The sequence below is a fragment of the Geotrypetes seraphini genome, chromosome 4 (genome assembly GCF_902459505.1).
Source record: "Geotrypetes seraphini chromosome 4, aGeoSer1.1, whole genome shotgun sequence".
In the NCBI taxonomy this organism is placed as follows: Eukaryota; Metazoa; Chordata; class Amphibia; order Gymnophiona; family Dermophiidae; genus Geotrypetes; species Geotrypetes seraphini.
Window position 1 is genome coordinate 54,722,744 of NC_047087.1, and position 15,834 is coordinate 54,738,577.

A 15,834-nucleotide genomic window follows, 5' to 3' on the forward strand; every position below is an offset into this window, starting at 1 on the left:
CCTTCACCAAAGTGAAGTAGCACATCTCTGCAAGACAGAGATTCAGGTGCATCTATATCTGGAGGACTGGCTGATAAGAGCTCCATCCAAATTTAAAGGGAGGACAGCAATGCACTGTGTGGTCCAGCTTCTGCAAAACTTGAGCTGGGTGGTCAACTTCCAGAAGAGCTACCTAGAGCCAACACAATTCCTGGAGCATGTGAGGATTCTGTTCAATACAAAGGAGAACCAAATTTTTCTGCTAGAAGCCCTTAGAGTGACACTCAAGCGGCAGATCAAGGAGTTTTGAGACAAGCCAGCACAACAGCTTGGCATTGCCTGCAGGTGCTGGGGGTTGATGGTAGCAACTATAGATGTGGTTCCTTAGGCATAGGCGCACCTGCGCCCTCTCCAGGAGGCGTTTCTATCCCGCTGGTGCCCGCAAAAGGATGAGTTACAGATTCATGTACGTTGGACAGTGGAGGCAAGACACAGTTTGATCTGGTGGCTGGAGCCTCAGTACCAAGCTCAAGGAGTGTCTCTCTGTATCTCTTCATGGGTGATTCTTTCTGACTAAAGATACCAGCCTCTATGGTTGGGGAGTGCATTGTGAAAGGGTGCTCAATTCAGAGATGCTGGTTCTCCTTCCAGAAGAAGTGGTCGATCAACCGGTTGGAATTAAGAGCCATCCACCTGGCATTGTAGATGTACAAAAGCACACCGTGGAGAGTGCAATGATGATAGCTTATGTCAATCGGCACGGGGGGTACCAAAAGTGCTCCTCTATGCCTAGAAGCTCAAATATTTCAGTGGGTGGAGATCCACCTACTGGCTCTCTCGGCAGCAAATGTAGTTGGAGTGGACAATGTGCAAGCGGATTTTCCCAGCTGGAAGACCCCAGATCTTGGAAAATGGGCACTATCTCAGGAGGCATTCAACAGCATTATGAGTCATTACGGACTTCTGATGTTCGATTTGTTGGTATCGGGGGCCATTAGGAAAGCAGTGCAGTTCTTCAGTTGAAGATACAAGCCAGGAAGTGACAGATGGGACACCCATGACCAAAGGCAGGGCCCCTCTCTCTTCCCTTCATGGCCCATGATAGGCAGAGTCCTGCAAATAATACAGTCACACTCGGGGCTAGTAGTTCTAGTTTCACCAGATTGGCCAAGGCATCCATGGTATGCAGATCTCGTCCATCTACTGAGGGATTAGGGCCTCAGACTCCCATACTATCAGCGGCTGCTCACGCAGGACCCAATCACCCTGCTGGATTCTGAGCACTGTGGTCTTACAGTATGGTTCTTGACTGTGCAACCTTAACGCATAAAAGCTATCTGGATGGTGTGATTACCCTCTTACAATCCAAGAAGCAATCAATGTTAGCCACTTATGTGAAAGCATGGAAGTATTCCCAGGTCTTGTGCTCACAGAAGAGTGAGAACCTGGTTTTGGCGTCAATCTCTTTGTTTCTTGCATTCCTGCAGGAGGGACATGAGAAAGGTCTGGCAGTAGGCTTCCTCAAAATTTAAGTACAAGCTTTTTGTGTTTTAAATTTCAGGTGCACAGAAGACCTTAGTTTCACACTCAGATGTGGCCAGGTTTCTGAAGGAGGCATTGCGCCTGCATCCTCCAGTATAATCTCCACTTTCCATCGTGGAGTCTTAATTTTTTCATGGGGGCACTCTCTAAACCACTGGAACAGGCATAACTGTTAGACCTCATGCTGTTTTTAGTGGCAATCATTTCAGCTTGGTGGGTGTCAGAACTGCAGGCCTTCATGTGCATAGAACCCTTCCTCAGAATTTCAGAGTCTGGAATGATACTGCATACTGTACCTTCTTTCTTACTGAAAATGGTTTCCAGTTTTCATGTCAACTAGGAAATACAGTTGCCTGCTTTCACTCTCTTGGAACCCAGGAAATTGCTGGATGTTCGCAGAGTGCTTCTTCATTATCTGGATGTGACAAATGAGTTCTGACTGTCGGATCATCTCTTTGTGCTGGCAGGTGCAGCCCATAAGGGTCGACCAGCTTCTAAAATGACCATTTCAAAGTGGATTTGTATGGCCATTTTGTCATCCTGCATCGGAAGCGAGAATCAATCACCCATGTCCTTAAATGCATGTATTTAGGGGAGTAGCATCCTCCTAGGAGAAGGCTAAAGTAGTCTCTCCTGAAGAGATTTGCAGAGCGGCCACATAGTCCTCTCTACATATTTTAATACCCATTCGTGACTATGATTTATTTTCTTAGATTCTGCAAAGCATGTTTTCTTAATCACATTCTCTTCAAGTTGTACGTTATTGATTCTATAGCTTTGTGTTTTGATCCTGTAGCATGTTATTGACTTTGTAATGTATGTATCTCTATTCCTGAAAATTTTGTGTATGTATCCTTGTAACCCGTTTTGGGCTCCTGGGGAGGATGGGTTATAAAAATGAATGAATAAATAAATATTTTCATAAAATTTTACAGAGTGGATGTGGAGGCCAGATTGGATGCTGCCTTCAAATCCTCCATTCTTTCAGCAGGCTGCTTTGATATGTCCCAAGAGTTCAGGAATGAGGTGCCTATAGTACTAGAAGGGTAGATTAGGTACTTACCTAGGTAATCTTCTTTCTAGTAAATAGGTACCTCATTCCTGAAGCCCACCCTGTCATATATTCATTAGCCTGCTTACTTCCTCAGACAATCCAGTAAACCCAGTTTTCTTGTTTCTTTCCATTATCAAATAAGGACAAGGACAGAGGACCACACTGGTACTTCATTGCATTCCGAGGTATCCTTCAGAACCTTAAAACTGTTAGTGCAGGTGGCAGTCGGGTAGGTAGCTAGTTCGTTCCACCTCATTATATGCTTAAATGTTTATATGTTCAGTGGTTCATGTTTTCATTATTATATGTTATGAGTAGAACAAACTTGTTTCATGGGGAGTATCCCTGTATCCCTCCCTTTTCTGATTCCTCTCTAGAGGCTAACCATCTGCTTTGATATGAACTAAGGCGTAACAAGACAGCCCAGAGAGATGGGAGGTAAAGAAAATGCTAATGATGTTCTGTACACACATCTTGTGGGAAGGGATTGACTACCCATGAGTTCAGGAATGAGGTGCCTATTTACTAGAAATAAGATTACCGAAGTAAGTACCTAAATCTTCCCATATTTATTTTGATCAGAGAACCATGTTAGTCATTTTGGTCTTGATTTTTAGAATTGAGAGAGATTCTGCACTCTGATCACTTTTTCAATCATTTTGTAGATGCACCCTCTCTGAAATACCAGAGGAAGTTAAAGACCACTATTTCTGCTCAGTCCTGTCTTCTCAGCACATATGATGGAGCTGGAAATTTATGTCTCGAGGACGTATACACAGAGAATATTTTGGAGGTCGTGACCAACTCCAGTGTGACCGAGTATACTCGGAGCCTTTCAGAAATCGCAGACATCTTTTCTGCCAATGGAATTATAAACAAAGAAGCGGACACGGTGCTCATATTAGGGGAAGCAGGAAGTGGTAAAAGCACTTTGCTTCAGCACATGCATCAGTTGTGGGCCACAGGCAAATCCTTTAATCATTTTTCATTTATTTTCCCATTTAGCTGCCGACGACTGCACAGTATTGGCAAACAGGTTTCACTGAAAACACTGCTATTCGAACACTGCTGTTGGCCTGACAGTCACCAAGAAGAGATTTTCCTGTTGATCCTAGAGCACCCAGACAAGACATTGCTGACATTTGATGGCTTTGATGAATTCAGGTTTAAATTTAATGATGAGGAAAGGCATTGCTCTCCTGTGGACCCCACCAGCATCCAGAATATTCTTTTCAATCTTATCCAAGGCAACCTGCTGAAAAATTCCACAAAGGTCTTGACTAGCAGACCCAGTGCAATAACGGCGGCACTTTGGAAGTATATTCAGAAAGAGGTCACTGTGAAAGGCTTCTCTCAAGAAGGAATCAAAATGTATATGAAGAAGCACCATAATGATCTTAGACTTGCACAGCAAATGATAGATTTAGTGAAAACAAACTCATCTCTACATGGTCTTTGCCACATTCCTGTTTTCTGTTGGATAGTTTCTAAGTGCCATAAGGAACTCATTCTGAGGAGGAGTTCTCCTCAGTCTATAACGGATATGTACCTACTAATTTTACAGCATTTCCTGTGTCACAGTATACCAGAAAAGCAACGTGAGGAAAATGTACTGCAGAAAAGGTATAGCACGATCAAGCATCTTGCAAAACTAGCTTTTAATGGTTTGGGATCCTGCTGTTATGTGTTTTCATTTCAACAGCTCAGAGAAGCAGAAGTATCCGAAGAGGACATTTCTACTGGTTTTTTGATCCTTTCCAAGAGTCTTTCCCCATATGAGAGTGCATCAGCTCAGCAGTATGAATTTCTTCATATTACTTTCCAGTGTTTTTTTGTAGCATTACATATTGCAATGAATGATCAGTTTAGTCCAGCCATGCTTTGCCATTTATTCAGCTATACCAGCAAGAACACACAAAGACAAGCAGGCAATGTTTGCTATCAAACTTGCTTTCAGTCTCCTGGCAAAGAAGAGACCCTGCTGCAAAAAGCTGAACTCCTCAACCTTCAGATGACTGCCACTTTTCTGGCTGGCCTGCTGTCTCAGAAACATTATGCTCTATTACTTGAATCCTGGCCCGCCGGGAAGTTGCCAAAGAAGCAGCAATATGCTAGAAAGTATTTGGTACAAGGCATACAGAAATATTTTAAATCAATACCATCTGCTGTGCCAGGTGAGAAGAAAAGCATGCATGCAATGCCTGAATTTATCTGGCTGGTAAAATGTATTTACGAAATGCAAGATGCAAATCTTGCAAAGTCGGCAGTAAGTAAATTTGATGTCGAGCATTTGAAACTGACTTACTGTGGTATAGGTCCAGCTGAGTGTACAGCACTTGCCTTTGTGCTAAGATACTTGAAGAATCCAGTTGGTCTGCAGTTGGATCACAATTCTGTTGGAGATATAGGAATTCAGCAGCTCTTACCATGCCTGAATATTTGTCAGGCTCTTTAGTAAGTAACTTTGTTTTTGATATTTTATAACAAAGAAAATATTATTCAGGTAAATACAGATATTCTGTCAAAAACAGTGGAGAAAATTTAATTATTATTATTATCCCAGGACAAGCAGGCATGATATTCTCACATGTGGGTGACATCATCTACGGAGCCCCAGCGCGGACAGCTTTTCAAGCAAACTTGATTGAAGTTTCAAGTTTGCTACACTGCACCACGCATGTGCATGCCTTCTTGCCCACTAGAGGGCGCATCCCCACCTCGTGGTCCTCAGTTCATTCTCTTCCGCGGAGCCAGAAGCCCTGTGGAAATTGTGCTCTTAGTATTTGCCTTCTGTCACCGCGGCTGTGTCCTTTTTCGACTCGGTCGCTGTGTTTTTCTTTGTTCTTTTATTTCCTTTAGTTTTCGTCAAAAAAAACCAAAACTTTTCTGTTCGGCTCCGGGGGCTCCCGGTAGCCGCGGCCGTGGGACCTCGCTTGTTCCCGGCCGGTTTTTGGGCCTTTGTCCCGTCCTGTGACGGGCTTTAAAAAGTGCACCCGGTGCGATCGGCTCCTTTCGATCACCGATCCTCACCAGTGGTGCTTGCATTGCCTGGGCCCGGAGCACCCAACCGACGCCTGTTCCCGGTGCTCTACTTTCCAGCAGAGAGCTCTCCGGCGCCGTCGGGCACGGATGGCGGAGCTCTTTGCCGTTGACCCCGCGGCGGGGAAGGCCTCGACGTCGGCCTCGGCTTCGGCCCCGGCCTTGACCTCAGCCTCGACTCCTTCGTCCTCGCCCCGGGAGCCCGCGGCGTCGAAGCCGGTGTCTTCGACCCCGAAGTCGGCGAAGGGTAAGTCCTCACTTCCTTCTTCAGTTTCAGCCTCGAAGAAGCCATCCTCGAGTTCCTCGACGGGGACGGGTGGGTCGTCCTCGGCCCCGCCCCGAGCGCCGAAGTCGGGTGCCCCGCGGGAATACTCGGTACCGAGGTCGCCCTCGAGGGAGCACCCGACGGCCCCGGATCTGCCGACTATGATGGGGGTTCCCGTCGCCTCGGAGCTGTCCGGGGCCCTCGCGCACCTTCAGCAGGCTTCGGCCTCGACTGCCCCGGCTTCGGGCCTGGGGGGGGTTTCGGCCTCGGCCCCGACCTTGCCCTCGACCTCGGTTGACCAGTCTGAGCGGAGTGTGCGGCCTCGGGACAAGATGCGGCGAGTTCGGAGGATCTCTTCCTCTTCGTCCTCGTCGAGGTCCTCCCGGGGTTCCTCGCCCTCGGGTCGGCCTCGGGCGAAGCGTCGGTCGAGGAAGCCCAAACGCCAACAGGCCTCTCCTCGACGCTGCGGTCGCTCCTCGCCGACCGGGGCGGAGACCCTGCGGGTCTCTGAACTGCGCCTCGATAACCCGAGGCTTTTCCGTTCTTCAGAGGTTGAGTGCTCGAGGGACTCTTCGCCAAGACGGAAGGGGCGTACCTCGGTGCCCCATACCCCGGGGACTTCCCGAAGGGGTTCCTCAGGGCATGGGCGGTCCCCGACCCCGTCCAGGTCGCTCGGTGCGGCTTCTTGGGGTTCGGGGTCTGGCACGGGGAAGGAACCTCGTTACTCACGCGAGGCTTCTCCTTCCTTCTTGGCGAGGCGCTCGTCTCGATCTCCCTCTCCGCCTTCGAAGCCCTCCTCTTTCTCTAGATTCGTTCTGGATATGGGACGGGCTTTGGACCTTGATCTGGGAGCAGGATCGAAGTACACCAAGGAGTTTTTGGAGGAGCAGGATTTGCCCTCCCCCCCAGAGAGACGCCTCGGCTCCCTCTCAATAAGGTTCTTACCCAGACCTTTTTGAGGAACCTTGGCTCCCCTCTTACGGTCACAGCGGTGCCTTCTAAGATGGAGTCCAAGTATCGCACTGTCCCGTGCAAAGGCTTTGATAAGGCACAGCTGTCCCACCAGTCCCTATTGGTGGAGTCAGCTCTGAAGAAGTCGCAGCCTTCCAGGGTCTCTGCGGCGGTTCCCCCCGGACGGGAGGGACGGACCTTGGACAAGTTTGGTCGTCGCCTCTATTCCAACTCTTTGATGGTGACCAGGGTCCTGAATTACGCATTCACCTTCTCGTCTTATTTGAGACAGATGGTGAAGTCGTTGCCGAGGTATCATGGAGTAATGCCAGATTCCCATAAAGAGGATTTTGGGGCCTTTATGTCCAATTTGTCTCAGCTGCGTCTCTACCTCTTCCATGCTGTGTAAGACACATTTGAGCTCGCCTCTCGTGTGTCCGCCTTCGCGGTGGCGATGCGCCGCCTGGCATGGCTCCGTACCCTGGATATGGACCCAAACTTGCAAGAGCGTCTGGCCAATCTTCCATGTGTTGGCTCAGAGCTGTTTGATGAATCCTTGGAGGCGGCGACCAAGCGTTTGTCTGAACACGAGCGCTCTATTGCTTCATTGGTCCGTCCTAAACCCCGGGCTCCACCGCAGAAGCCGTTTAGACCTCCTCCGCGGCGGTACCCGCAGAAGTCGACGCCGGCCTTCTTCATGCCTCCGCCCCGGCGTCCCCAGCAGCAGGGCAGAGCGTCCCAACCAAAGCCTCTGGCGCAAGGAGCGTCTAAACCCGCTCCGTCTTTTTGACGTGATGCGCGGTTGGGGGCGGGCCCCCTCCGCACTGTCAAAAGACCCCCTTCATATCGGGGGCCGATTGCAGGCCTTTCTTCCAGCCTAGGCCGAGATCACGTCGGACGCTTGGGTGCTCCGGATCATCTCCGAGGGCTACTCGCTGAACTTCTTAGCCACGCCACCGGAACATCCGCCGGTCGAGACCAGCTTCCTCTTCTCCTGTCGAAGGCCAGGTCCTTGTTGGGCCTTCGGGCGGTGGAGCCGGTGCCCCCGAACCAAAGGGGACGGGGGTTTTACTCCCGTTACTTTTTGGTCCCGAAGAAGACAGGGGACTTACGCCCCATTCTGGACCTCCGGAGGCTCAACAAGTTCCTTGTCCGGGAGAAGTTCCGTATGTTATCCCTTCCAGTCCTGTACCCTCTGCTAGACTCGGGGGACTGGATGTGCTCCCTGGACCTAAAGGAAGCATATACGCATGTTCCGGTGCATCCCGCCTTCCGCCAGTTCTTACGGTTCCAGGTGGGGGAGTTGCACCTCCAATATCGCGTCCTTCCCTTCGGGCTGGCCTCGTCTCCTCGGGTCTTCACGAAGTGTATGGTGGTGGTCGCGGCTGCCCTGAGATCTCAGGGGCTGCAGGTCTTCCCCTACCTGGACGATTGGCTGATCAAGGCTTCATCCCGGGAGGGGGTTATCTCAGCCACCCAACAGACTATCATTTTTCTTCAGCGTCTGGGGTTCGAGGTAAATTTTCCCAAATCGCAGCTGTGCCCGGCTCAATCCCTTCAGTTTATCGGGGCCGTGCTGGACACGGTTCGCCTTCGTGCATTCCTTCCCTCGTCGAGACTGGAGGCTCTGCTTTGCCTGGCCCGTCAGATTTTGCGGCAGCGCTCCGTTTCTGCACACAGGCTGATGATTCTGCTCGGCCACATGGCTTCAACAGTTCATGTCACGCCGTTTGCACGATTGCATCTGAGACTCCCTCAGTGGACCTTGGCCTCCCAGTGGTGTCAGGATTGAGACCCGCTCTCCCTTCCTATAATGGTGACTCCTTCCTTGAGACGATCGCTCCGTTGGTGGACCAACTCTTCCAATCTTTCCGGGGGTTTGCTCTTTCTCGTCCCTCCACATCGCAAGGTCCTGACCACGGACTCTTCGGAGTACGCGTGGGGAGCTCACCTCGACGGTCTGCGGACTCAAGCGCTATGGTCGGCGGAGGACCGTCTTTGTCACATCAATGTTTTGGAGCTTCGTGCCATTTTTCTTGCAGCTCGAGCGTTCGGTCATCTGCTGCGCAATCAGGTGGTCCTGGTATGGACGGACAACCAAGTGGCAATGTATTATGTCAACAAGCAAGGGGGGACGGGTTCTTGGTCCCTGTGCAGGGAAGCTTTGCGCCTTTGGGAATGGGCGACCTCCCAGAACATCTTCCTGCGGGCGGTTTACATTCAGGGAGAGAAGAATTGCCTGGCCGACAAACTCAGTCGTCTTCTCCAGCCGCACGAGTGGTCGCTGAACTCCCGAGTCCTGCGTGAGGTCTTCCACCGCTGGGGGACTCCTCAGGTGGATCTGTTTGCCTCCCCGGAGACTCGCAAACTGCCCCTCTATTGTTCACGGATTTACTCCCAGGACCGTCTCGAGGCAGACGCCTTCCTTCTCGACTGGGAAGGGAGATTCCTTTATGTGTTTCCTCCTTTTCCTCTGATCTTGAGGACGTTGGTTCACCTCAAGTCATCCAGAGCCACTATGATTCTCATTGCGCCTCGTTGGCCTCGTCAGCACTGATTCTCCCTGCTTCTTCAACTCAGTACCAGGGAGCCTCTACTTCTGCCTGTGTTTCCCTCTCTGCTGTCTCAGAGTCGGGGTTCGCTGTTGCATCCCAATCTTCAGTCTTTACATCTGACGGCTTGGTTTCTTTCCCCCTGACTTCGGCGGTCAGGGAGGTGTTGGAAGCCTCGCGCAAGGCCTTGACTCGGCTTTGTTATTCCCAGAAGTGGACCAGATTTTCATCCTGGTGTGCCTCACACCATCTGGATCCGAGTTTGGTTCCGGTGTCCTCGGTTCTGGAATATTTGTTACATTTGTCCAAGTCTGGGCTGAAGACGACTTCCATCCGGGTACATCTCAGTGCTATTGCCGCTTTCCATCGGCATCTAGAGGGACGTTCTCTCTCTCTTCATCCTCTGATGGTTCGTTTCATGAGGGGTTTAGTTAATGTTAATCCTCCTCTGAAACCTCCTCCTGTGGTTTGGGATCTTAATGTGGTCTTGGCTCAGCTGATGAAACCTCCTTTTGAGCCGATTGATAAGTCTCTTCTTAAGTTTCTCACTTGGAAGGTGGTCTTTTTACTTGTGCTCACGTCGGCTCGTCGGATTAGTGAGCTTCAGGCTTTGGTTGCGGACCCGCCCTTTACTGTGTTCCATCATGACAAGGTGGTTCTTCGCACCCATCCTAAATTTCTACCTAAGGTTGTGTCTGATTTCCACCTCAATCAGTCTATTGTTCTTCCGGTGTTCTTCCCGAAGCCCCACTCTCATTCTGGAGAGGCTGCGCTTCACACGCTTGACTGTAAGAGGGCGTTGGCTTTTTATCTCCAACGTACCAAGTCTCATCGGAAGGTTCCTCAATTGTTTTTGTCCTTTGATCCTAATCGGTTGGGACATCCTGTTTCCAAGCGCACCTTGTCCAACTGGTTGGCTGCTTGTATTTCTTTTTGCTATGCTCAGGCTGGTCTCACGCTCCATGGTCGAGTCACGGGGCATAAGGTCAGGGCTATGGCAGCTTCTGTTGCTTTCCTCCGGTCTACTCCTGTGGAGGACATATGTAAAGCTGCCACTTGGTCTTCGGTTCATACGTTCACCTCCCACTACTGTCTGGACACTTTGTCCAGAAGTGACGGCCGGTTTGGCCAGTCGGTGTTACGTAACCTGTTTTCCTAAATTGCCATCCTCCCACCTGCCCTTTTTTGGTTGGCTTGAAGGTCACCCACATGTGAGAATATCATGCCTGCTTGTCCTGGGATAAAGCACAGTTACTTACCGTAACAGGTGTTATCCAGGGACAGCAGGCATATATTCTCACAACCCGCCCTCCTCCCCTGGGATGGCTTCTTTGCTGGTTATGGAACTGAGGACCACGAGGTGGGGATGTGCCCTCTAGTGGTGCCCTCTAGTGGGCAAGAACGCATGCACATGCGTGGTGCAGTGTAGCAAACTTGAAACTTCAATCAAGTTTGCTTGAAAAGCTGTCCGCGCTGGGGCTCCGTAGATGACGTCACCCACATGTGAGAATATATGCCTGCTGTCCCTGGATAACACCTGTTACGGTAAGTAACTGTGCTTTATTTTCAGGAAGGACACTGGTCTCCTTCCACCCCCCCCCCCCATAAAAACAGGAGTTTTTGTTAAATTCTATGACACAGTTTAACTTTTGTTATACAATACTGGAAGCTCAACAGCAGCAGTTAATCTTTGTGATAAGCTTGTTCTTGAATTTCATGTGTAGTTCCTCTTTTCCACTTCCCCTCTGATTTTAGTAAGTCATCCCTTTGAGTTAAACAGATGCAAAATGAAGAGCATAGGCTCCATCTACTGCTACACATATGCAATGTGACATGAGAAGGAACATCAGCTGTAATATTCAGTAGTTTTTATTTACAAAATAACAAAATGTGAGGATGTACAGCATAAGAGTTTTGGGGGAGAAGAAGTACAGTTGGTAAATTACAGTGAATGGCGTCAGTCTAGCTGTCTATAGGGGATGAAGTGATGGTCGGGTCGGAGTGACTAAAGTCAGATAGGGAGTGGTAGCCTTGATAAAACCATTTAAAATTATATGGGTGAAACATGTTGGTGATTCTACCCCCATATGAATTACCACCACACAGTTAGGTACTTTTAGTACATATTTATTCAAATATGTTAAAGTAAAAAGAAAAATGCAAATTTAAGGGAGACGATCCAATGACGATTTGGAGCATAAAGCCAAGCACTATGAAAGATATTTTGAGTGCCTGGTGGCCCTGCTGAGGATCGTGAAGACACATTAAGGTTATGAGGTGCAATATGAATATGTGATTACTTCCATTATTCTAAAAGTGTAGTAATCAGCAGAGGTGGCACGTGCATAGCTTTGGGAGTGTTTGTGGTAATGTAGTAACATGGAGGGATGTTTTCAAAAGGACATTCGAGTCAGAATAGGGACGTCCGCATCAGAACATCCAAACTGGACATCCATCTCGCATGTATTTTTGAACAGGAAGTGCATAGATTTCCTGTTTGAAAATATGTGAGATGGACATCCATGTGCGGGAGATGTCCAGTATGAACAGCCATTTTACAAACGGAATAATTCAAATTAGGGGGAGGGCATGGAACATGGACATATGTATATGGTGACATTCTTAGAAAAATGGCTGCCCCTGTGCAGAGCAGAGGGGTAGCATAGTAGTTAGTCCAGTAGACTGTATACCAAGGGACCCATGTTCAGATCCCCTTTACCTCCTTTTTTTTTTTTTTTTTTTTTGTAACTGTGAGCCCTCCAGGAACAGAAAAAGACCTACTGTGTACCTGCATGTACATCATTTCAGTAGCCTTCAGGCTTGCAAATGACTTTGTATATTTAGACACAGTAGATATTTTTCTGTTCCAGAGGGCACACAATTTGAAAAAAAAAAGATTTGGTGAGATTAGAACCTGGGTCCCTTGGCTTACTTCACTAACCACTAGACTACTCCTCAGATCTTCATGCTGCTATGTTCAGAATGCCCATAATACCCAAAGCTGACGCAGAGCCTCTTATTCTTTTTTTTAGTTTATTTCTGGGAATATGGAGGGGACCAGCAACCACTGGTGAATTAAGGTTGTGTCATGCCTTCATTCCTCCAGAGGCCAGCAATCAGAGCACCTTTTTGTACCTTAATGTGATTGAAACAGGATTAACTAAGGATGTCCTCCATTTTAGGCTTGGTAACTGCTGTTGGACATCCAGATTTTTGGGCCACCTCTACTCCCATCAAAAACACCCCCCTTGCTATTTGGACATATGACAGTGTTGGACATCCAAATCCTGCCTTTACAAAATTGGGATGTGGATGTTTCAAACACATAGATGCCCATTTTGGCATTTTGAGATGTTTATATGCTTTGAAAATAAGTACCATAGTAAATTACAGCAAATAAAGACTCTCATGGTCCATCTAGCCTGCCCAACGAGGCAGTCAGAAACAAAGCTGTACCTGCTACACCATTCCGTGATCAAATACTGGCATCACAAATAGGGCAGTCAACAATTTGCCACAATGCAAACCGCATATAAGCAGCTGTATTTGATACAGGATAACACAGTAAATGATGGCAGATAAAAACCTCCACAGTCTATCCAGTCTACCGAAGAAGGTTGCCAGAGCCATGCCTACCACTTGGCGCAAGTCCAGGCCCCCTTACGTAAATACTGGTTGTCAAGTCTCTACCATTCCAATTATATAGGCAGACAAACAAGATGGGGATGATATGTGGTTATAACCAAGACTCCAGGTATTCCTGATGGTATTCAACTTACCAGTCAAGGTATCTTCCCCTCCTACCTGAGCTGCAGAGCACTCTCACTCAGTATATGGCAACAAAGAACTTCACCTATCTTTTGCCATTTGCTGGACACAGATTGTAAAAGTTTCTCCGACATTGGTTTTAGTTGCCCCATGCTAGATTTGGTGAATCTTTGAAGAGTTAGTTGCTTTATAGTTTTGGTTACAGTATGGTTACATTCATTGTCAATACTTGATTAAAATGACAATCCAACAAATGTATCAAACTGACATTCTAGTGCAGGGGTGTCGAAGTCGGTCCTCGAGGGCCGCAATCCAGTCGGGTTTTCAAGATTTCCCCAATGAATATGCATGAGATCTATGTGCATGCACTGCTTTCAATGCATATTCATTGGGGAAATTCTGAAAACTCGACTGGATTGCGGCCCTCGAGGACCGACTTCGACACCTGTGTTTTAGTGCAATAAGTGTGTCATTCTGGATGGATGGGTATTCAATCCGAACCCACAAGCTGTGCAGACGGTATCAATCACAGTTTTCAACTCCTCCTCCTTATCCAGTGGATAGTGCTGCCCCCTTCAGTTTTCCTGTATTCAAGCTGGAATGTGTCTTTCTGATCTGCTCTGCTTAAAACTTATTTTGGGGTGTTTAATCAGAATTTTGGAAGTTTCAGTGCTCCAGAGGTATGCCTTGGAGAAGAAGCAGACTAGGTGTCTGCAGCTGGCAGGCCAATCCCACAGGTATCTGTTCAGCCAGCCTGCTTAAATATTTAAGGAGCTTGGGGTATGTTCCCCTAGAACAGGGGTGTCAAAGTCCCTCCTCGAGGTCCGTAATCCAGTCAGGTTTTCAGGATTTCCCCATTGAATATGCATGAGATCTATTAGCATACAATAAAAGCAGTTCATGCAAATAATTCTCATGCATATTCATTGGGGAAATCCTGAAAACCTGACTGGATTGCGGCCCTCGAGGAGGGACTTTGACACCCCTGCCCTGGAAGCTAGCTCACCCTCTGTTTAATTATCAGGAGCTTGAACGCAGGTTGTTTTGGCCCTGTAGTGGTCCTTTTGGGCTTTCAGGTACTGGCTGCATTCTGTATGTCTCTCTCTTTCACGCACGGGTCCATGTGGGTCTGAGACTTCAGGCTGGCTTCAATCCAACTAGCAGCTGTAGATCTCATCGGTTTGGAGCTGGCCATTCCTTTTTGAGGCAGTATAACTTGGGGATAACACATTTGGCTATCAATGTTTGGTCGTGTAACGGTTGACTGCAGGATTTTTTTAAATTTCATAATGGCTGACCGCAACTTTGTAGAAACTATGCTAAAAAATAAATAAAAATGTCCCAAGTTCATGCCCTCTCCCTCCCAGTTTGTACTCTCCCTTCCTTTTCTGATACTCCCCCTCCCTTGCCCCTTTTCTTCTCTCCCTCCTTCCATTCTTTGTTACAAGTTTTTGCCCTCCTCCTGCGGGTGTACCTCTGTTCTGATCATCTCCCTAATTCCTTCTTACTCAATCTGCACTTGTTTCTCTTCAACAAAGCTGTGGTCAGCGGATCCTGCACGCTGCACATGGGTGAGCCTGAAGCCTTCTCTCTGATGTTAGGGGAGGTCCTTCTAATGTCAGAGGGAAGGCTTCCGGTTCAACTGCATGCAGCATGGACGACCCGCACACTACTCACGGCTGAGCTGGAAGCCTTCCCTCTGATGTGAGAGGGACTTCCCCTGATGTCAGAGGGAAGGCTTCCGGGACAGCCGTGTGCAGCTTGCAGGACCCGGTGACCATGGCTTTGTTGAAGAGAAACAAGTGTGGCTCGAGGAAGAGGGAGATGACCAGAATAGAGGTACGCCTGCAGGAGGGGAGCAAAAACTCAGGAGGGATGAGGGAGTATGAACTTGGGACATAGGAAGAAGGGAGGGAAACAGATGATGAAGCAGAGGGAATAGAAAAGGAGAATTGTTGGGCAGCGTATCTGAGTGAGAGAGAAAGAAAGAAAGAGAATTGATGGGCATAGAGAGGGAAAGATAATTATTGGACATGGTGGTGGGAGAGGAGTGAGGTAAAGATGAATGGAGAAGAGAGAGATGAGAAGGAGAAATGTTGGATGTGGTGGTTCTTAACCCAAGAACTGCCTTACTGGAATATACATGAAGATTTTAGTCCTGCCCATATCACATCCAGAGCATTATCCTTTGCATTCAGCATCTCTCCCTTATTCCTTCCCCCCCCCCCCTCACCTAGAGCTGCATGTGGCCTCCTCTGCATGGTTTCTTTGCTGTGGTCTGTCCAAGCAGAAACAGGAAGTTGTTTCAGAGAGGATGAACCACAGCAAAAGAACAGTGCAGAGGAAGTTAAGGGAGCTTCCGGCTGTGCAATGAAGAACAACGCTGGGCTGCTGTGCTTTGGCTGTGCTGGTCCTTTGCCCCAGAACATGAATTGATGTCGGAGGGGGCAGAGGACCGGCATAGCTTGAGTGCGCCAGAACACATGCCCAGCATTGATTGCTCCTTAAATGTTCTTGATTTATGTTTCTTACAGGAGTCTAATCAGCTTGGACTAGTAAACATTTCAGCTCATTCAATCTATTGCACCATTTCTTCCACCAAGAATAATTAAGAACTCAGTAATTAAAGTAACTAACTCTTTTATCAAACAAGGACTACATTAACAATCCATTGCTGCAGGTTA

At 48.3% G+C, this 15,834-nt stretch overlaps 1 protein-coding gene across 2 annotated transcripts in view; it reads left to right on the forward strand.

Moving 5' to 3' along the window:
* NOD2 (nucleotide binding oligomerization domain containing 2) overlaps positions 1-15,834 on the forward strand; it is a 127,974-nt gene that overhangs the window by 77,503 nt on the left and 34,637 nt on the right. Inside the window, exons 5-6 of one of the 2 annotated variants that reach the window (XM_033942887.1) lie at positions 3,241-5,029; positions 12,415-13,418. In XM_033942887.1, coding sequence (XP_033798778.1) covers positions 3,241-5,029; positions 12,415-12,649 — 2,024 coding nt within the window. In that variant the 3' untranslated portion in view covers positions 12,650-13,418. Of the gene's footprint in view, positions 1-3,240; positions 5,030-12,414; positions 13,419-15,834 lie in introns of those variants that run through there. The other variant, XM_033942886.1, reaches the window with a different exon arrangement.